At 44.9% G+C, this 22,907-nt stretch overlaps 1 protein-coding gene across 3 annotated transcripts in view; it reads right to left on the minus strand.

Moving 5' to 3' along the window:
• The window catches only part of HECW2 (HECT, C2 and WW domain containing E3 ubiquitin protein ligase 2), a 222,162-nt gene that overhangs the window by 100,957 nt on the left and 98,298 nt on the right, over positions 1 to 22,907 (minus strand). For all 3 annotated transcript variants that reach the window (XM_040427416.1, XM_040427415.1, XM_040427417.1), the window contains 3 exons: positions 12,154 to 12,261; positions 4,438 to 4,532; positions 1,005 to 1,077 (listed from right to left, as the gene is read on the minus strand). In XM_040427416.1, coding sequence (XP_040283350.1) covers positions 1,005 to 1,077; positions 4,438 to 4,532; positions 12,154 to 12,261 — 276 coding nt within the window. The remainder of the gene's footprint in view (positions 1 to 1,004; positions 1,078 to 4,437; positions 4,533 to 12,153; positions 12,262 to 22,907) is intronic.

Consider the following 22,907-nt stretch of genomic DNA (forward strand, 5'->3'; position numbering starts at 1 on the left):
CTAGAGGCGAGACAATGCGCAGGGAATTCTGCAGCTGAAGCAGGGGTTTCGGGGAGTTGGAGCCTCACCAATCGGATATTGATGACTTATTTTGGGAGTTGATCATCGATATTGTAGTGCTGTGCTACCCTGTCTTTTACCCATAGTTTTTTTCTGAACTTTTTTCATTTTTAGCTGTGTTTTTACCATCTCCGTTTTAAGGTGCATTTTTGCAGGAAACATGCCAGCTCCAGATGTTAGCTGAAGGTCTATGACAAATATGAAGCTTAGGCCACACTAACATTTTTATTTTTGCTATTGGCGTTTTTGTAAATTGGGTGGCTTTTTCGTCTATCTGGCTTCTTTTCAAAAAATACAGCATCAGGTGTTTTGACATCTCCCTCACTATAGGGGAAAATGCAATGAAAATAATGCTATTGGTAAGGCAAGGTAGCAAAAGCACCAAAAACCAAAACACGGCAGCTAAAAACATAGCTGTCCAAAAAATAAAAATGCCAGCGCCTAGTCCTCCCCCAAAAATGGCCGAGAAAATTCATATGCAAGAACCCTTATGGGGGCACTGTGATAACTTTGCTATCTCTAATTGTCACGATATGTGTGTGTTTTTTTTTATGCATGCTTATATTTGTGTATTTTGCCAAAAATGAATCTGTTTTGGAAAAATTTTCTCCTTTACATGGTCCAAAGTTGTATTTGGTTACAGTGATTAATCGGTTAAACCAGTAACAAATTCAGCTATGTAAAAATCCTTGGGGGAAATTTATCATAAAGATATGCCACAACAACAACAATACGCAGAAATATACGGTAAGTCATTTTAAGTTCTTATTTAACATGCGAGCTTCCATATGAACATGAGCACATGGAAACAGATGTGAACACAGCTGGCGTGGAAATTGTTTTATCAACTTAAATTTCTGCATCAGAACTTTTTAGCAAAACATTAAAAGACATTTCTACAATGCTCTAAGATTTTACGCTATATAAGCAGTTAATACCAGTACCTGACAAAGTGATGCTAGCAAGCTTTCGGCTTTGCGGAGAAGCAGAAAATCCATCCATACCATCTGCACCCATCTACAGAGAGAGGAAGCATTAAACGTGGCATGAGACATGATGTGTGCTAAATAATAACATAGTAAAACATCTGTCCACTGAATAGAGAGGGCGTAAACTGGCCATTCTCCCTCTGGGTGGAAGTCTCTGAGACAGGTCCCACATTTGCCAGGGATTTATAGTGAATATGCATTACGGTAATTAAACTTAAAGACACAGAGTAGTTTGTTACTTAAAGGGATTGTGCAGTCGTATAATACCATCTTCAGGGTGCCCACGCCAACCAAATCTGTCGCCATAGTCACCCAGTTCACACGAAACTAGACATATTATATCAAAATGACCAACACAAAAACCAGGGAACACATTTTTATAATTTATTTTGGTCTCAGTTTGTAGCGATATATTTTAAAAAAAATAATAAAAAAAAAACTTTTTTCAAAAATTGACATTTTTCCGAAATAAAACCTACAAAAGAAAAAAAATAATAAAAAAAAAAAAGCCCTAGGTGTCATGTAAAAAAATTGCAAAAATTCTTTTGATAGTCCAACTAATAATAAAGTTAGGGCTGCTTAAGGACCATGTGCTAAATCACAAAAAATTGGCTAATCATTAAAGGGCATCTGTCAGCAGATCTGTACCTATGACACTGGCTGACCTGTTACATGTGCGCTTGGCAGCTGAAGACATCTGTGTTGGTCCCATGTTCATATGTGCCTGCTTTGCTGAGAAAAATGATGTTTTATTATATGCAAATGAGCCTCTAGGAGCAACCGAGATGTTGCTGTTACACCTAGAGGCTCTGCTCTCTCTGCAACATCCACGCCTTTTCTTGTTTTCAGGATTTAGGCTACATGCACACGATAGGGAAAAATGGGCGCGTGACGGCCGTCTAAGTAACGGCCGTCACACGGCCATTTTTAGCACCAGTGAAAGTCTATGGGGCTATTCACATGGCCGTTCTTTTAACGGCCTGTGAATAGCGTCTGTCCAAAAATAGGACATGTCCTATCTTTGGCCGTTTTCACGGCCGGACGGACCCCATTGAAATCAATGGGACTGTTTTTAACGGCCGATTGACAGGAGTGCACGGCCATTAAAAACAGGTACACAGGCCATTTAGGGGTTATAAAAAAATAATAATCACCTCATCCACTTGCTCGCGGTGCGGTAGTCTCTTCTCTCTTCATTGAGCAGGACCTGCCGAAGGACCTGCGATCTGCGTGGTAACGTAACCACGTGGGAGCGTGCAGTGACATCATCGAGGACCTTCGGCAGGTCCCGTTCTGTGAAGAGAGAAGAGACTGCTGCAGCGCGAGCAAGTGGATAAGGTTAGGGTTTGTTGTTTTTGGGTTTTTTGGGCTGCGGGACACTATGGGGGCATTATATAAACCATGGGGGACATTATAAAGCTGGGGCCCCTAAAAAAAAAAAAAAGAAAGAAACACACTATGGGGGACATTATTTAGGATGGGGCCCTACATTGGGGGCATTATTAAAGCTAGGGGCAGTTAAAAAAAAAATGATATACACTGTGGGGGACATTTATTTAGCTGGGGGCATTATTAAAGCTGGGGGCAGCAGGGTGTTCTCAGGAGGGTGGGTCTATAAATAACTGCCAATCAAATTCATCCATTTTTCAAGTCTGTTTTTAACGGACATGAAAAGCTGATGCAAAACGGACATTAAAAACGGACACGGACAGAAAATGGATGCACACACTGATGCAAAGTGGCTATGGAAAACTGACAGTGTGTCCGTTTTTAACTGACTTTTTTTTCACAGTCGTGTGCATGAGGCCTTAGTGTCCCATTAACAAATTTGACATTAGTCTGTTAGTGTTTAAGGAGAACATTTTTAGAGAAGTATCTCAGACATGTACAGTAAGGCATATCCACCGGAGGAGGCTGTGCTATGCTTTTTACATAACTCCCACTCATTTGTATGGAATTTAAGGAAAAGGTGTAGCATAGCACACCTGGCTGTTTGCATAGTCTCCACCATTGGACTGAGTCAGGGGGCCTGTTCTAGAGGTAGGATCAGCAGCTGTCATTTTTGGTGTATCCTGTAGATGCCATAAATGTGTAACACCCATTTAGTCAATTAATTTGCTGTCATAGTGATAGTCAATTACTCTGATATTCAGAGACTTCTTTAATTTTTGTGACATTATTTTCATAGTGTTGAATTTGAACTACTGAGTGGTCAGAAAACAACCTCTACCATCTGTATGGAATAGATTGAGGTTCCCATGTTCAGCAGCGTACTATCACTGGCTATGGTTTTAGTCCCCAGTCCATGGCGTAATTTTGAACAAATTAACAGATTAAGGCCTCATGCACACGACCATGCCGTTTTTTGCGGTCAATAAAACCGCGGATCCGCAAAAAACAGAAGCAATATAAATGTCTATTCTTGTCCGCAAAGCGCGGACAAGAATAGGACATGTTATATTTTTTTTGCGGGGCCACGGAACGGAGCAACGGATGAGGACAGCACACAGTGCTGTCCGCATCTTTTGCGGCCCCATTGAAGTGAATTGGTCCGCATCCGAGCCGCCAAAACGGCAGCTCAGATGCGGACCCAAACAACGGCCGTGTGCATGAGGCCTAAAGAGAATAGCATATCAGGAACCCTTTCTATGAGCTAGACTGGAGAGCTACTGCAAAAAGCAGCTTCCTCTCTGGAAGACTCATTGCCGCCATGTGTTAAACTTATTTCGATAGTACAGCAGGTTATAGTACATTTTCCAGCAGTCGCCATAGGAATGGAAACAATCGGCTGCACAGAGATACAACAGCTGGTCTCCAGGGATTAGAGAAGACAGACCATGGTGATCAGCTGATTGATGGAGCTTTAAGAAGTTGTTATCCAGATGGATACCAAACAGCCTAGACTACAACTCAAATAAAAAAACTGTAATTTTTCTGTGTGAGTTTTCTGTCAAAGTTTCCCCCCCCCCCCCCCCCCAGGCAACGTATAAAAAATAGTAAATAACATCCTTGCGGCGGCCGGGACGGATTGAGACCCATTCAACTTGAATGGCTTCGCGATCCGTCCGCACCGTTAAAAAAATACATGTTCTATTTTTTTGCGGTGCGGAGGCACGGACAGAAACACCATGGAAGCACTCAGCGATGGTGGTAGCAAGACACATGATGATGTTTTTGGAGCTAACCTATGTTACATAGTCAGATGTTTTCTAGCCTCCTGGCCTCTCCTAAAGGTCTTCAGTGTGCAGTACGCATGTACAGTTACTTCAGACCTCAGGAACGCGGCCAGGTACCATTAAATAACTACATTACATGGAATTAAAGGTGTAGGAACCATTAGAACACCTTGCTACTCAGACACTGTTCAACTTAAACATGATAAACTTACCTGTACAGCTGGATTTTTCACAGTGATACAAGGTGTCGTCGCTCTCAAAGATCCACTGATGCCATGATAATACTTAAAACAAATTTTTATTTCAGCTAAAAAAGCAAAAAAAAACAGTTTCTGATTAGTAGTTACAGGAATTAACGGAAACACTATTGATCAAGGCAATCTACTATATACACAAATATATACTGTACATACATATACATACGCAGAGGCATAGCTGTCGCGGAGTAGGGGAAGTGGCTGCTACGGGGCCCGAACCCAGGAGGAGGACTAAAAGAGGTTATTGTCAGGGCCCCCTGAACAGTATTATACAATGACAGTATATACAGTTATACACATGTAGTAAACGGATGGAGTAGCTGCTGGGCCTGATCTGAGAGAGCGATCTTAAAGAGGACCTTTACCTTACAGTGCGGCCCCCAGTGATGTCTTTCCCTTTTTAGTTTTTTTCGTCCGCTGTGGTCCCCGTTTGTTTTGGCGCCTCATATGCTAATGAGGCGATTCGGTTCAACTAGGCGGGGACTTGAATTTGTCCTGGGCGCGGTTATCTTCTCCCTGGCTGCGAGCGCATCTAATCAGAGCGTCCCGCTCTTAGCCAGGGAGAAGGAGCTCAAGTTCTCGCGAGATTCGCGAGAACTTGAGCTTTTACACATCCCGAGCCGTGCGCCATCTTGGAGTCCCTTAGGGGGTGGTGGAAGGTAAATTTGTAAAACTAAAATCATGCTCGTTTGCCTAGGGGGAGTATTAGTAAAGGTTGAACAAGTTGCTCGTTTTCTAGGGTTGTTTTTCCTACTTACCCACAGGATGCTGCTGCCGCCTATGCAGCTGCGATGCTCTCTGCCGGGGACTCCAAGATGGTGCACTGCACGGGACGTGTAAAAGATCAAGTTCTCACGAATCTCGCGAGAACTTGAGCTCCTTCTCACTGGCTAAGAGCGGGACGCTCTGATTAGATGCGCTCGCAGCCAGGGAGAAGATAACCGCGCCCAGGACAAATTCAAGTCCCCGCCTAGTTGAACCGAATCGCCTCATTAGCATATAAGGGGCGCCAAAACAAACGAGGACCACAGCGGACAAAACGGGGGGGTCCTTTGAAAAAAAAAAAAAAAGGAAAGACATCACTGGGGGCCGTACTGTAAGGTAATATAACTATTTCAATAAATGTATCCTAGTGAAAAGGTCCTCTTTAACTAGCCACAGGAAGGGGGGTTGCGAAGAAGTTACTGAGGGACCGCATTCAAAAATTTGTTGTGGGGTCCAGTCACTTGTAGTTACGCCACTGTACATACAGCTGGGTCCAGAAGAAATTAGACAGAGGCACAATTTTCATAAGAGGACTCCAGTGCAATGGATTTTAGACAAAGCAATCAAGATGTACAAAAACGTGGATAACATGACGTGCACATTTATCTTGAGGGTAATATTTGATGTCAGTTTTCCTGGAGTTTGCGAAAAATTTAGAAAAGGAACACATTGTTTGTAAAAATTTGCCTCATCTTGAAACCTAACACTTTTGTCTACAAATGCTACTCCAATTTCTGCACCACCCCCTACTCCAGTGACTTTGGGACTTTTTAAAAAGTCTGAGTCATAATCCCAGAGTGAAACTCATTAACATAGCTAACCAAGTCTACTTTTCACCTCTTTTTCAAAACTGGAGTGTTGTAAAAATGGAAAAAAGGGACCTTCACAAGCCACAAAAGCCTTATGTTGCAACATTTTGAAGACAGAATTCTAGAGTACAGGGGGTGATAAATTCCCCCCATTGCATGCAAATGACCCGACTGCCCACAGGAGTCAGGTCTGAAGTCTTGGGTTTGGAGATCCCAGCATGAACCTGGCACCTTCCCTTAATCCCCAGTATCAGAGACTTTGTATGAAGCTACACTCTATTCATTTCAGTGGATTACTGGAACCGACCGAGCTGCAATATGAACATGGACAGAGGACCACAATTTGGGAACTAAGCAGCTATGTTTTTGCAATCCTGGGCAACTCCTTTAGGCCCCTTTCACACGGGTGAGTTTTCCGCGCGGGTGCAATGCGTGAGTTGAACGCATTGCACCTGCACTGAATCCGGATTTTCACTCATCACTTGTGCGTTGCGTGAAAATCGCAGCATGCTCCTCTTTGTGCGTTTTTCACGCAACGCAGGCCCCAATAGAAGTAAATGGGGCTGCGTGAAAATCGCAAGCAAGTGCGGATGCGCTGTGATTTTCACGCACGGTTGCTAGGAGACGATCGGGATGGGGACCCGATCTTTATTATTTTCCCTTATAACATGGTTATAAGGGAAAGTAATAGCATTCTGAATACAGAATGCTAAGTAAAATAGGGCTGGAAGGGGTTAAAAAAATAAAAAAAAAATTAAACTCACCTTAATCCACTTGTTCGCGCAGCCGGCATCTCTTCTGTCTTCATCTGTGAGGAATAGGACCTTTGATGACGTCACTACGTTCATCACATGGTCCGTCACCATGGTGATGGATCATGTGATGGACCATGTGATGAGAGCAGTGACGTCATCAAAGGTCCTTTTCCTCACAGATAAAGACAGAAGAGATGCCGGCTGCGCGAACAAGTGGATTAAGGTGAAATAAATTATCATTATATTTTTTTTAACCCCTTCCAGCCCTATTTTACTTAGCATTCTGTATTCAGAATGCTATTATTTTCCCTTATAACCATGTTATAAGGGAAAATAATACAATCTACACAACCTTGAACCCAAACCTGAACTTCTGTGAAGAAGTTCGGGTCTGGGTACCACATTCAGTTTTTTAGCACACGCGTGCAAAACGCATTGCACCCGCGCGATAAAAACTGAACAACGGAACGCAATCGCAGTCAAAACTGACTGCAATTGCGTACCTACTCGCGCGGGTTTACCGGGACGCATCCAGACCTAATCCGGACAAGCTCGTGTGAAAGAGGCCTTAAAGTTTACCTAAACATATAACAAAACTTTATTAAAACCTATTGGAACTAATTTTCTTTGCCAAACACATTGGCATTTCAATATCATAGAATCCTACACGATCGTAGGAGTGTACTGGGATCATTAGATGTTCCGACCCTCTCCTTTTTTGAACGAGTATGTACCCGTGTTCCTTCATCTAGGGGTCTTATCTCTGATATCTATCAGATTTTAATCTCATCAAAACTTTGTGCAGACTTTAAGGCTAGGTCTACACGACGACATATGTGTCGCGCGACAGATGTTGCAGTGTAGTTGTGCACATATCTGTCGCGCGACATTGGTGTCACAAAATTTCAAATGGATTTTTTCGCAACTGTCGTGTGGCAGTCGCAGCATGTCGCAGTGCAACACCATAGACTATCATTATAAAAATTGTTGCGTGACATTGGTGTGACAAATGTCGTCGTGTAGACCTAGCCTAAAGGAAATGTGCTGAACATAAGATTTTATGTTAGTGATATTTTATATCACTCCACCTACTAAGGCTACATTCACATGACAATAAAAAATAAAAAGTCTGTTAAAAACAGCAAAATGATCCGCTTTTAAATTATGTTTTTTTACTGATGCCTTTCTGAGAAATGGATGTTGAAACTGTCGCATTCATCCACATAACAATAGAAATAGAAAGCTGCTCTCACCTGCTCCTTCTCTGCTGTGAGCACGGAAAAAAACGCACCTGGATGCAGGTAACTTGAAGTCCAAACGAAAAGCAAAATCCAGCTCTGTCTCGCAGAGGTAAAATCGATACTTTATTGACGCGGTATAAAAATACCTCCAGTAAAAACAATCTTAGTCTACATGTTTCGGGCTACTTAGAATGTGAGCCCTTGTCATGAGTAAGGGCTCATATTCTAAGTAGCCCGAAACATGTAGACTAAGATTGTTTTTCCTGGATGTATTTTTATACCGAGTCAATAAAGTATTGATTTTACCTCTGCGAGACTGAGCTGGATTTTGCTTTTCGTTTGTCCCATTCATCCGTTATTCACCGGCCGGCAAAAAACAGGCAAGTGAATAACCTTATAGACTACCATTAAAGCGGACGTGTGACGGCCATTTAAAAAAAAAAAAAAAGAGCGTCACGCGTCCATTTTTCCCTGTGTGTGAAAGTAGCCTTTGGCCTCCTGCACACGAGTGTGCGCCCCGTGGTCATGCTGCGACCATCCGTGGGGCAGCCGCAGCGGATCGTGGACCGCATTTGATTTCAGACCGGCTCCCAGCACAGGTAAGGGCTTACCTGTGCATCGCCGGACGGGTGAGTCAAGATGGCAGCCCGCATGTGTTCGCTGGCGAACACTGCGAACTTACTATCACTGGTAGTGAGCATTTTGACCTCACATTTGTTCTGCTAAAGCTAATGTGCAGCGGATGGTGCAGAAAGAAATTTCTTTTCAGATATGCCATTGAAGTGGCAAATATATTGTGCCCAGCTTGTGCCAATGAAGACAACCACCCCATAATTTGTTAATCTGGTTCTCCAGGGTACTACAATACTGCCAATTTCAAAACATTCTTTCAGACTTGGTTTAACGGTGTCCTTTATTAGCCCCCTCTTTGAATACACTGTGCACCTTTTTTGACCATTTTCCCTTCTTGCCAGTTAGTAGGATTGAGCCAGAGAAATGTTGCTCTGGTACAATCCTTGTGGTCTCACTTCCAGTACTGGTCCACCCTTCCTGATCTCTAGATATTAGGGTGTTCACCAGTTCTCCTCTGGCCTATATATCACCATAGCTTGTATACATTATATACTGCCATCTGTATAATGGGCACGGCCAGTTTCTCGTACCACACCTTTGATTTCCACATGGTACTGTACAGGTTTAGGACTTGATATGACAGGTCTACCCCACCCATATATTTATAGTCTAGGATGCAGTCTGGTTTGGAGGTCTCTGTACTGATACTTCGTACTAGGGTGGGTGTGCTGCCATTGCCGTGTATTGTTATCAATATGAGGACATCCTTTTTGCTATTATACTTGACACGCAATATGCTATTACTGCATACGCTCTCTCCGCTTTTGAGTGTTCGTCCAAGCAGTGTTTTAAGGAGGCCTCAGATTTTTTTTGATGATGCCCATTCCGCCTCACTTCTGGAAGTGAAGGACTTAAATAGTGGTAGACGTAGTAGCCCTGACCGAGCAGTGAGTTCTTAGGCCTCCTGCACACGAACGTGTGCTGCCCGTTGCCGTATTGCGGACCGTGTTTGCGAATCCACAATACACGGGCACTGTTCCTTGTGCATTACGCATCACGGATGCGGACCCATTCCCTTCAATGGGTCGGCAAATCCGGAGATGCAGAACGGAAGCACGGAACGGAACAATACGGGGTGCTTCTATGGGGTTTCGTCCCGTACTTCCATTCCGCAAAAAGATAGAACATGTCCTATCTTTTTGCAGAACAGGCGGATCGCGGACCCATTAAAGTGAATGGGTCCGCGATTCACTGCGGCTGCCCCACGGTTGCTGTTCCTGCATTGCGGCCCGTAACTTGCGGGCCGCAGCACGCCCATGGGGTGCACACATTCGTGTGCAGGAGACCTTAATCAAGTCACCAGTGAATTTTTTTTTTTTAAAGTCTATCCCACTGAGCCCTGCTTTGTCAAACTTGATCCCTGAGCTGCCCATGTACTCTGGGAACTGATGCTTATGGATTTCAGATAGGGAGATGCATTTAGGGTTGCTTTTCTAGGGGCATTTCAACTGTGGTTGTTCTGGGATGCCTTCTCTTCATCATTGGATGAATGCATGACAGATAAAACAAAGGACCGTCATCACTGCCGGACATAAATCTTCTGCACTAAGTTACATTTGTGACATATTTATTCTATTGTGCTTAGACACATTTTATACAAATGATATAACTGTAGAATATGTTTCAGACAGGGGCTGTCACGGATGTAGTAGGGGAGAACACCAAAAGAGAACAAGGAAGGGGAAAGACACTAGGCCTCACCGCTAGGGAAGGAAAAGGGTCACCACCTATAAAACCCTGCTCCTGGCCCTAACTCCTATCTGTATGGGCACCTCTCGATGGTAGAACTACCCATACACAGAAACCTAGAAAACCCTGGTGACCCTTGGATGCCCTAAAGATAATGACAGGGCAGAGACCACCCGTTCCTTCCCTGGTGAAGGAACTAGCGTCTCACTGAGGCCTAGTAAACAACCGGAGGGGGGGGGGGGGGGAAAAAAAAAACACAACACTTATCTTCTGAGGATGATGAATGAACAGGACTCCAACAAGAACCACACTCCAGCTCTTCTAAAACCAAATGAAGCTATCCCAAGCAAGGAGTGATGGGTAAAGTCAGACTAAATAGGGCGAGGTAAAGGTCACATGATCCACACCTGAACAGGAGGTGTGGACATACCAGCAACACACAAAGTGAAACCAAAAGAGGCTGCCAGATCACTAATGCGTAGATAATCTTTCAGACCTTCTGAGACCTGTCACAGATGTGACAGGGGCAAAGTATGCTGTGCTACTGTTGCGATTTTGGCATCTGGGTGGGTTCGGTGATGACATCCACAGGCTCCAACAGGTTAAAAGTCCAACACTGTTAATTGCTCTTCTAAAATATTATCAAGGCAGCCAAAGTTATGCAGTCACTTTAAGCAGCTTCATAGCAACATAAAGAAAACATCTGCCCGTCTGGGCGCTAACTGATTATAGGTTTCCTCACTTAGGAATACAGCAGACAACAGATCAGACTTTACTCATGCAACAGATCATGCAGCTTTCAGGCTCTGACACGGAAAAAACATTTCAGTCCTTTATTTATCCCCACAGTGATGAACCCAGCAGCTACACCTTGGTTTGCCTCGGACTAGGGCTGTAATGGCTAACTTTCAGCACTCCAGCTGCGGTAAAAGTATGACTCCCATAATGTACAATGGAGCATGCTGGGAGTCGTAGTTTCACCACAGCTGGAGTGCCGGAGGTTAGCCAACACTGGACTGGGGGAAAGTGGTGTACTTCAAGTTCCATTACCAACAACTAACTGCCTATTCCACACATCCAGCCCATAAAACACTGTAAAGAAAAGTGCCTCCGCAAACCACAATTTCCTGGATTCTTTTTACCTCACCCATCTGAGCATCCAGGGTAAGATATACACCCCCTCCTGTACTTTTTCAAAGGGGCACCTTTATCATGCTATTATAATTGTATGCCTTTCCTGTACGAGTATTTTTGCACCTGTTTTTCTATTGTTAGAAAGTATCATTTTCTTCAATTTATCATGTGATTCTATTTGAGTTGTTGCCATTCTTTTAAGATTTCTTAAAGATGTGTCATAATTAGTATGTGTAATTTATGGCCACTGTGGATTTAGAAGGTCGCAAATGTAATGTGTAAGAAAGTTTTTTTTTTGTTTTTTTTTATGACTTTCACCATCATTTGAGTCGCAAAAGATCTGACTAGGAGAGGCAACATACGCTGTTTTGCACACTTTTAGAAATCACATTAATACATAAAAAAGTCAAATACATAAATCGCACTTTTCCAATGACGAAACACTTTCCATCAACGAAATAGACAGAAAAAATAAACAAGTGCAAATACCTCGTAAAATCTTAGACTAGTCGCAATCATAACAATAAATGTGACTAAAGAGAAATGTCTGCCCAACACACATGAAATATAACCAAAACAGGCGCAAATCATCATAATAAATTTTATTTTACCAACTTACACTCCCCAATTATAAAGGTTACTTACGTTCCATAAAATAGGGACCAGACTCAATTCTCCAGACAATTTGTCCTTTTTGAGTTCCAGTTACACCTCTGTTTTTCGAATCCCAAAAGTTTGCAGGAGAATTTTCATCTGAAAATAAAATAAGGGCATCAGTATGAAAAATTTAAGTAGGGGCTCTGCCGAATTCATACACTCTCAACAGTTATCTCCTTTAAACACATGTAACTGCTTTACTCATTGTAGAGGGAAAAGGTCAAGCACAGCTACACCATCTGAGGAACATCTCACTATTGCAAAAAATACTCCACAGCCACTTGGGACTAATTTTAATGCTTCCAAATGCTCGCTATATACGTTCATTTTGGACAATTGCAGTACTAATGTCAGAAAATACAGTACTGTACAAAAGGCATGGAAAAAAATGCTGCAAAGTAAGAATTATTTAAAAAATAGAAACTTTAATACAGTAGCTTATTTTTAATAAATTAACACAATGCAAAATGAATGAACAAAAGAGACTGCACTGCTATTTTGGTGCATTTTCTGTACCTTGAGCTCCCGATGCTTGCACCAGAGCCCCTGACCTCAGTGGGTGAGCTGCCAACTACACAGAGACTATCCGAAGAGGTAGTGGTCCGGTTTATCCCCTGCAGCGAAGTCTAGATCCATGTACTGTACATGGGTTAAAGGGTGAATACCAGGGAAGTTCCAGAATAACACCCTTAGGAGTAGCCTAAAGTCAAACTGGTTAGTTGGCACAGTGGGTCCGCACTCACGGATCGGTAACAAAAAAATAAACCTGAAACTCACCTAGCCGTGTTCCTGTGATGAGCGGCCACTCGCTCATGCTTGCTGTGAGATACAGCGACCTCCTGGGAGCTCAACCTCCAGACATTTGATAAGCCACAGGTCTAAATCAGTCTGTGTCTTGCTGGAGTCAGTGAGCCAAAGGTTCTCTGTTCCACATCTTTAAACTGGTTCTGCATCTTGAAGATCCAGACACAGCTGAAAGTTGCACTTGCTCGTTGATCTGGGCAGGCTTGGGCCCTCATTCCTTGCAGGTCTGGTAACACCCCCTGTGACCATGATCATTACACCAATGTACATCATATTCCTAATCTTCTGATCCACTTTTCATCCTCTACATCAGGGCTGGCCAACCTGTGGCTCTCCAGCTGTTGTAAAACTACAATTCCCACCATGCCCTGCTGTAGGCTGATAGTTGTAGGCTGTCTGGGCATGCTGGGAGTTGTAGTTTTGCAACAGCTGGAGAGCCGCAGGTTGGCCAGCCCTGCTCTACATCATACACAGTAATATGTCATAGTTGGTAAAAAAACACAATTGTAGTATTATACCAAACCTGCAATTCTATTAAAGGGGTATTCCGGTTGGTTAAAGTTATCCCCTATCCATAGGTCCTACCGCTGGGACACCCACTGATCACAAGAACAGGGTCTCTGTACCCCCTGCAACTACCCTTAAAAGAACAGAGCAGCCGATCGCACATGCTCATGGCTGCTCCTTTCATTTCTATGGGAGTTCTGGAGATATACGAGTACAGCGCTCCACTATCTCTGGAATTCCCATAGAAATGAATAGAGTAGCCAAGCAAATGTGTGACCAGCAGCTCTGTTCTTTTTTTTTAACTCGTTTTATTAGGAGTAAACAGCACAAGTATGGTTCAGATAAAGCATGATGTTTGCCCACGCAGGGGCCTCAAAGAATGTCACAATTACATGGAATTTAGTACATATTGAGCATCAACAATGTAACAGATCAATTAAGGTGAGGTTACAATAAAGTTACGGAGGTAAAAGGGACAGCATATCAGGCACACTGCTACGAACAGAAAGAGCCGTCTAAAGAACAATTGGGTTGTCAGGCCGAATCATCGGCCGCTGAGTACATATGTGTTGCGCGCAGAGTTAACGGGGATGAGCACCACTCTCCCCATACCTTCTGAAACTTCTGTGGGCACCCTCTGTGCTTAAAAACAAAGTTCTCCATAGAGACTGCGTGATTTACTAGAGAAATCCATTGCCCTAGTGTAGGATGTCTATCCCCCATCCAACGTATAGCTATGGCCTTCCTGGCGAGAAACAAAGCCTCCCCCAGAAAGATTCTGTGGTAATGCGACCAGGACTCCTCGTTCAGTACACCCAGGATACACAATTTGGGACATAAAGGTACTGTAACCGGGACCATGGTGGAGAGAACCTCTAACACTGATGTCCAGAATTGACGAATTATCTCACATTCCAAGATCATGCGCCAAAAATCAGCATTTTCATTTTCGCACCTGTGACACCTGTTATGGGTGAGACGTCCCATTTTGTGTAGCCTGGAGGGAGTGAGGTAGCTGCGGTGCAGTATGAATAATTGAACCAGCTTATTATTAATGGAAGGTAATACCTTCGTTGGGACTGATAGAGCCTCACACCAATCCTCAGAAGATAAAGAAGGAATAGACAGCCTCCACCTATTCTCAACCGTCAATGGGGACACATTCATGCGATAGTTGAGCAGGTGTGTGTACAGCGCAGAAATAATGCCCTTCGGCCCTTGAGACCTTAACACTCCAATGATGGGATAGTTAGATCTGCCTCTCCTCGCACCCTGAAACTGAGCCTGCAGTGCATGTCTTAATTGAAGATACCTATAGAGTAGCGTGCGAGGTACCTCAAATTTCTCTTGGATTTGTGTAAAGGAGCGCAGCTGACCCCCCTCATACATGTCTCCCAGGGTCAGAACTCTGTGGCATCTCCAATCAGCAACCCCCTCCAACAATGCCAAGTGGGGAAACAAAGAGATATCACAAATGGGGACTGCATCAGGTAGATCTGTATATGTATTAAGCTTAGAGGCCTTCCAAGCTTGATGTGCCAGTCTGTGTAGTGGCAGAAGGCGTGTGCGTGAAGAGCTGGAGCCCTCCAGAACAGGCCACAGCGTGTTCATTCGTAAATGATCATGCAGATAAAACTCAGCATTGGGCAGTGGGGCATTTACAATCCAGTGCTTCAAGAACCGCAGTTGGCTAGCTATAAATCAGAGGAAGAAGTCCGGAAGGGAGGCTCCTCCCTGCATCTTCGATCTCTGTAGCACCGAGAGTGAGAGTTTCCTTCTAACCTTGCCCCAAATAAAGGAGGCGATCAGGGCATGAATGCGATAAAAAAACAAAACGGGGTACCGGAGAGCAGGCATGTGACAGAAGGTATAGACCTTTGGGTAATAACACCATTTTCACTAAATTCAGTCTTCCCATGATGGACAATGGGAGGGCTCTCCAGGTTTTGATCTTATCCTGAAATACGGATTCTAGGGACTCAATATTCAGTGTGTAAGACAAATGTGGTTCTTTCGTAATTATTACCCCTAGGTATTTGAAACAGTCAACCACCGGCAGGTTATGGTGATGCGAAGGCCAATCGTGAGACCAGAGAGGCATAATGGCTGACTTGGCCCAGTTTATGTGCAGCCAAGAATAGTGACTGAACTGTTCAATAATCGATATCGCTCTAGGAAGAGTCACCTCTAAGTCAGACATAAAGAGTATTAGGTCATCCGCATATAATCCTATTCTGTCCTCCCTGCCTCCCATGTTAATACCCTCATATACCTGGTCCTGCCTAAGTCTAAGGGCCAGATGTTCTATCGCTACCGCAAATAGTAAAGGCGACAGAGGACAACCCTGCCTTGTGCCTCTGTGGAGGGGGAATGTGTCAGAGTAGTTGCCATTGAGTTGAAGATTGGCTGTTGGGGCTCTTGTATAATATCTCTATCCATTTAATGAACCTGGGGCCAAAGCCAAAGCTCCTAAGCACGGTCAATAAGAACGGCCACTATAATGAGTCGAAGGCCTTGGTGGTGTCCAAAGAAGCCCAATCTGTGCAATTACCTGTGCCCTCCGTATATTATCGAAGGTGGATCTGCCTGGGATGAAGCCGGACTGGTCTGTGTGGACTACTGATGTGATCACTTTATTTAGGCGATTAGCCAAAATTCTGGTCAGGATTTTATAATCCAAGTTCAGGATAGAAATTGGACGATAAGATCCACAATCCAACGGGTTCTTGTCAGGCTTCAGAATCACCACTATTGTGGCATCATGCATCGAGTCCGACAAGGAACCGCAAGAACGCACAGGCATTGTACAAGTTCAACAACTGTGGTCCCAGAACATCTACATATTTAGAATAGACCTCAATCAGGATGCCATCTGGGCCTGGCGCTTTTCCTACAGGGAGATCACTGATCGCTCGTGTAATCTCCTCCAGCGTGACATCCTCCTCCATTATACCTTTGTCTAGGTCTCCTAGCTGAGGATGAGACACCTCTTGGAGATATGCCTCCAGATCTTGCTCAGTATATGTTGCAGCTGACCTATACAAATCTTGATAAAAGTTACGGAAACACGTCAGAATGCCATCTACCGACTCAGCCACGTGCCCATCAGCATCACGTATGTGGAGTACTGGGGGGGGACATAGTGTTGCTACGAGCAATATGTGCAAGCAACTTGGCAGCCTGATTACCCGCCATCATATACAATCTTCCCCTAGAGAGCCATCCTAACCTATTCTCCTCGGAGGGATCCTCCCTTTTCGGCTTCCTTGCATCTAGCATATAGGTCGTTTTCTTAGCGCTGCGAGTCCTTCTTAACATAAGAGATGGACTATTTAAGACATCCCCTAAGATAGGCCTTCATAGTTTCCCAGAGTAACAGGGCGTCTGTCGAATCGCCCTGAACCCCCAAGAACATCCTCAGCTGATCTGAGACCCTATCATTCAGGCCGAAGAGGGACAGCCAGAAAGGATGAATACGCATCTTGCAACCCGAGCTGGCAGGATCAGATAGAGCGAGCACCACAAGCAGCGGGGCATGATCCGATGGTCCCTGAGGTCCATAACTTATCTCCACCAGATCAGTATATACCGGGGCATTCCCAAACATATAGTCTATTCTAGACAGGGCACCTCTAGCCGGGGTGAAGCATGAGTACTCCCGCTTGCGGGTTTCTGGCCCTTCACATGTTGATCCATCCCATCTCCAGGAGACCCTAGAAAGAACGGTGCCATTGGGACTAGATCTATTCCCACTACCCCCAGTGTGAAACCTGTCTATATCCTCATTCATGACCTGGTTAAAGTCCCCCATACAGAGTAGGCGAGCATTGGGAAACTGAGCCACAAAGCCTGTCACCGCCTGCAGAAGGGAAAGGGAGGCAGGGGGAGCATTATACACATTAATGATTACAAATGGGGCGCAGTTGATGTACACATACAGGAAGATATATTGTCCCTCTGGATCCACAACAGAGTGAATGACCTCCCACCTAAGACTCCTGTGGACCAACAAAGCAACCCCCCTGGACTGAGAGCTACCGTAAGCATTGATGAGGTGTTGAACCCAGGGTTTTCTGAGCTTGTTACCCGTTTCTGGAGTCAGATGGGTTTCCTGGAGGCCTATAATGTGCGGATTAAGGGAATGTATATGAGAGAACACAGTGATTGTTTTCTTAGGATCACCTAGGCCCCGCACATTCCAAGACAGGACCCTCATGGAGGCCATGTGTGCACTAACCGAAATTCAGCAGACAGAGCGCTCAGCCAAGGTGCATATATTGAGCACCCGGGACCACAATCCGTACTCTCCAGCACCCCCCCCCATGTAATCAGTGTGAAGTGGTGTAACCATGCTTGAGTTAAGTAAACTTGAGCAGTTTCGAACATAATACAAAGCAAAAACGATATGAACATAAAATCGTCGGTACCAAAGCCGACTAACATAGTGGCTAATAACTAGGGGACCTGCATAGCGTATTCAGGTGTAATAACTATGCAGGTAGTGCTCCCACCCTCTACAACAGTGTAATGTTATACTGCCAACGGTAATGAATAACTGTATATCTCACATGCATGTGAGCAGCAAGTCTCAGCAAAACTGATGTGACAATAGTGGCAAGCTCGAGAGGCCATCAGCCACGTCTCGGTAAGAGATATACTTGCAGGAGATGCTCTCAGCGCGGTCCGGGACGTCCTGGCTTCCTGGAAACCCAGTCCTTAGCCTCTCTAGGATCGGTGAAGAAGACGGTTTTGTCTCGGTCGACAACTCGGAGCCGCACTGGGTATGCCATGGAGTATTGAAGGTTTAACTCACGGAGGCGACGCTTGACCGATACGAATCTGGCTCTCCTCTTCTGAAGGTCGGCAGAGAAGTCCGGGAACAATGAGACGCGTGTGTTGTCATGTCTGACTTCCTGCTTGTTCCTGGCCTGGCTGAGGATGAGATCCCTGTCCTTGCAGTTCAGCAGACGCGCCAGGAGAGGTCTAGGGGGGGCCCCGGGCGGGGGAGGTCTGGCGGGAACTCGATGCGCTCTCTCCACAGCATAGGCAGTAGAAAATGGTGCATCAGGAAACTGCTCTTTGAACCATGATTCCAAGAAGGTGGCGGGATCCCCATCTGCTTTTTCCGGGAGACCCAGGATTCTGACGTTGTTACGTCGGGCCCTGTTTTCCAAATCATCGCATTTTTGCTGCCACTGACCAACGGAGCGCTCCAGCTTCTGTACTTTAACCACCATAGGTCTGGTCAAGTCCTCCAGGGCAGACACTCGATCCTCCGTGTGCTTGACCCGGTCTCTCAGCTGTTGGACGTCGTGTCTCAGCAGGCCCAAATCCACACGCACCTCCTCTATCTTCCCAGTTTGTGAGGTCTGGCAAGAGGAGATAGCCGACAGGAGCTGCTCGTAGGCAGCCTTCAGGGTGAATTCCGTTTCAGCGGCATCCCCCGACTCCACTTGTTAGGCAGCTTGGCCACGGGTAATAGCAGCGCGGGACGGAGTAGCTGCCGCGGCACCATGTTGGGCCTCTGTACGCGCGAACTCCTTAAGCCTCTCTGCTGCAGCCTGCGCTTTGTTGGGACCCATGGTCGGCGTGGGGGGTCTTTTCTTACGCCTGCACACCGTCCACTCAGTTGTGGGGTCCGACAGTTTGTCAGGATGATGCAGGATAGACGAGGGGTATCGGAGCTGCACTCAAACGCGTGCTCTCATGCCGGCTGCTGGCCACGCCCCCAGCTCTGTTTTTATAGGGGAGCTGCAGGGGGTACAAGGCTCCCGTTCTCGTGATCGGTGGGAGTCCCAGCGGTAGAACCCCCACCAATCTGATAGTTATCCCCTATCCTGTGGATAGAGGATAATGTTAACCAACCGGAATACCCCTTTAAATGCAGTAAAGCTTTTCCTCATGGGCATAGCTATGGGGGCTGGCAGGGAATGTTCTGCAGGTGCTAGGTATCAGCAAAGGTGCCAAGAAGCCATTTTGCCTTGGTAAGTTTATTTACATTAGGGGGTGCTATATGAATATCTGCCCCAGGTGACGGAAAGCCTAGCTATAGCTTTATTTATACATAGGGGTCATTTGCTAAAGAGGTTTTTTTTTCCCACGCCAGGAGCTGGAGTAGATTTCTGGTGTAACGTGCACCAGTTTTCTGGGTGTATATGTTGATTAATGGAGTCGAGCTGCACAGCTACAGCCTGCGTCCTTCCACCCACTTTTTGAATTTTTTATCACAAAATAGCATTTAGACAAAATTTGCAACTTTTGTAGACCAAAAAACCCAGCGTAGAATGTTAGTACATGACCCACATTGTTTAGAACAATAGCTTTAATATCACTGTAAGGCCTCATACACACGACCGTATCCTTTTTGGGGTCTAAAAATTGTGTATCCGCAAAATACGGATGCAGTCCGTGTGCATGGGGCATAAGGGAAATACAAGGTAGTCTGCAGTCTACCAAGCCTGACAGTCACTTTTCTGCCCATGTAGCAAAGGCAATTCTCCCTACAACTGAAAACCTGCAAGACTGTTTGCTAAGTGCCTGTAGTCATTAGGCAACGTTTCCATGGCAGCCAGACTGTCAGACATATTCAGTTAAGACAGGTTGGAATGTAGTGCTGTTCCCCCTTTTCCAAAAATAAACTGGTGATAAATAAGAAAAGAAATCATAAAATTTGTGTTAGTAGTAGAATATCAGTAGCACAAAAGTTTTGGATATTGTAGCAGGGACGAGGGAACTTTGGTGCAAAGGAAAACTGGCCTAGTTGTCCATAGCAACCAATCAGATTCCACCTTTCATTTCCCAAAGGAGCTCTGAAAAATGAAAGGTGGAATCTGATTGGTTGCTATGGGCAACTAAGCCAGTTCTACTTTACACCAGTTTTGATAAATCTCCCCCTTTGTAGCCTATAGGATGAATGTATTGGAACATTCTCTATCTTTTTTCTGGGGCTGCAAAACGAACATACAGATGCGGATAGCACACCGCGTGCTGTCCGCATCTTTTGAGGTCACACTGAAATGTATGGGTCCGCCTTCGATCCGCAACATAATGTGGATTGTGTGCGGACCAAACATACGGTGTCATGTGCATGAGCTACGTTCACATTTTGGGTGAGGAAAAAAGCCTGATGCGGAATCCTCATCGGTTTTTTTCCCCCCATCTGTTTTTTTTTTCCTCGTGTTTTTTAAAGTGGTTTTGGTTTCGGTTAGGATTTTCATGCGTGTCACGAATGTACAGGACACTTTTCTTTCTGTGGTGCGGTAAAAAAAACCAGCACATGCTATGGGGAATTGAAAGCAATGGGAAAACTCTGCTTGCGTTTTTTTGGTTGGGATTCTTGATGCGCCAAAATCCTCGCCCAAAATACTCTGTGTGACCATAGCCTTAGGCCTCTTTCACACAGGCGTCGTGTGTGAGGGCCGGATAGGATGCGGGTGCGTCGCCGGAAAATCGTGCGAGTAGGTACGCAATTGCAGTAAGTTTTGATTGCGATTGTGTTCCGTTGTTGAGTTTTTATCACGCGGATGCAATGCGTTTTGTACGCGCGTGATAAAAAACTGACTGTGGTATCCAGACCCGAACCCGGACTACTTCACTGATTTGGGATCGGTGTTCTGTATATTTTATTATTTTCCATTATAACATGGTCTTTAATTCAGAATGCTAAGTAAAAGGTCCATTGTGGGGTTAAAAAAATTATTAAAAAGTAACTCACGTCATCCACTTGATCACGCAGCCGGGCTCATCTTCTTATTGCAGGACCTGGCAGGAAAAGGACCTTCGGTGACGTCACCACGTAGTGAGCGTGGTGACGTCACCAAAGGTCCTGCTGAATGAAGATAGAAATCTTCTATCTTCATTCAGCAGGACCTGCGGTGCTGCCACCATGCTCACCACGTAGTGAGCGCGATTACGTCACCAAAGGTCCTTTCGCAGGTCCTAAAAGAAGAAGCAAGAAGACGATGCTGGCTGCGCAATCAATTGGAACAGGTAAGTAATTTTTTTTACATTTTTGAACACCTCAGTCTACAATTTATTAAGCATTCTGTATTAAGAATGATACTATTTTCCCTTATAACCATGTTATAAGGGAAAATAATACAGGGAACACTTTAATGGGGTCCGGGGTTGCTTTCATCCCTATCATCTCCTAGCAACCATGCGTGAAAATCGCACTGCATGTTTGCGGATGCTTGCGATTTTCACGCATAACCATTCATTTCTATGGGGCCTACGTTGCGTAAAATATGCAGAATATAGAACCTGCTGCGATTTTCACGGAACGCACAAATGATGCGTGAAAATCACCCCTCATGTGCACAGCCCCATTGAAGTGAATGGGTCCGGATTAAGTGTGGGTGCAATGCGTTCACCTCACGGAATTCTCGCCCGTGTGAAAGGGGCCCTAGTGTAAGAGCCCACTTACATGGGCTGATACGCAGGAGATGTTCAATCCTGATCATTGCCAGCTTGTTTGTTGCATCTACAGAATCAATGATCGCTTCTGTATAACCGATGTTTAGTATAGTTGTTTGTCCTCATACAGCTTTATTGGGTTTTTTTTGCGGATAGGATGCGGACCCATTCATTTCAACGGGTCCGCAAAAAACGCGGACAGCACACCGTGTGCTGTCCGCATCAGTATGTCCGTTCCATTGCCCCGCAAAAAAAAATTGTGCATGTCCTATTTTTTTCTAGTTTGCGGACAAGGATAGGCATTATTACAATGGATCCTCAAAAAAAAAAAAAAAAACAGATGCCATACGGAATGTCATCCTTTTTTTTGTGGAAACACATACGGTCGTGTGCATGTAGCCTTATTCACACATCCGTGGTAAAATCAGTGATAGGCCTCATGCACACGACCGTTCCTTTTTTTTGGCGGTCCGCAAACCGCGGATCTGCAAAAAACAGAAGCCGTCCGTGTGCCTTCCGCAATTTGCGGAACGGAATGGGCGGGCCATAGTAGAAATGCCTATTCTTGTCCACAAAACGGACAAGAATAGGACATGTTCTATTTTTTTTGCGGGGCCACGGAACGGAGCAACGGATGCAGACACCACACGGAGTGCTGTCCACATCTTTTGTGGCCCCATTGAAGTGAATGGGTCTTCATCCGAGCCGCCAAAACGGCGGCTCAGATGCGGACCCAAACAACGGCCGTGTGCATGAGGCCACAAGAGGGTAGGTGATTCATCCATGAAGATTTCAGTGAAGGATCCGTGTGTCATCCGTGTCCAACAGACACTACACAGCTGAAAATTAATTTTCAGAGCATCTCCTATAAATGGTAGGCGTCCATGTCGGGTCTGTTTTTTTTCACAGACCCATAGACTATAATGGGCTGGATGGATCTATAGACACGGACAAAAATAGGGCATGCGTCCATGCTAAAACACGGATGTGTTAATACGCACATTAAAATGAAAGGA

This window comes from Bufo bufo, chromosome 4, assembly GCF_905171765.1.
Source record: "Bufo bufo chromosome 4, aBufBuf1.1, whole genome shotgun sequence".
Lineage (NCBI taxonomy): Eukaryota > Metazoa > Chordata > Amphibia > Anura > Bufonidae > Bufo > Bufo bufo.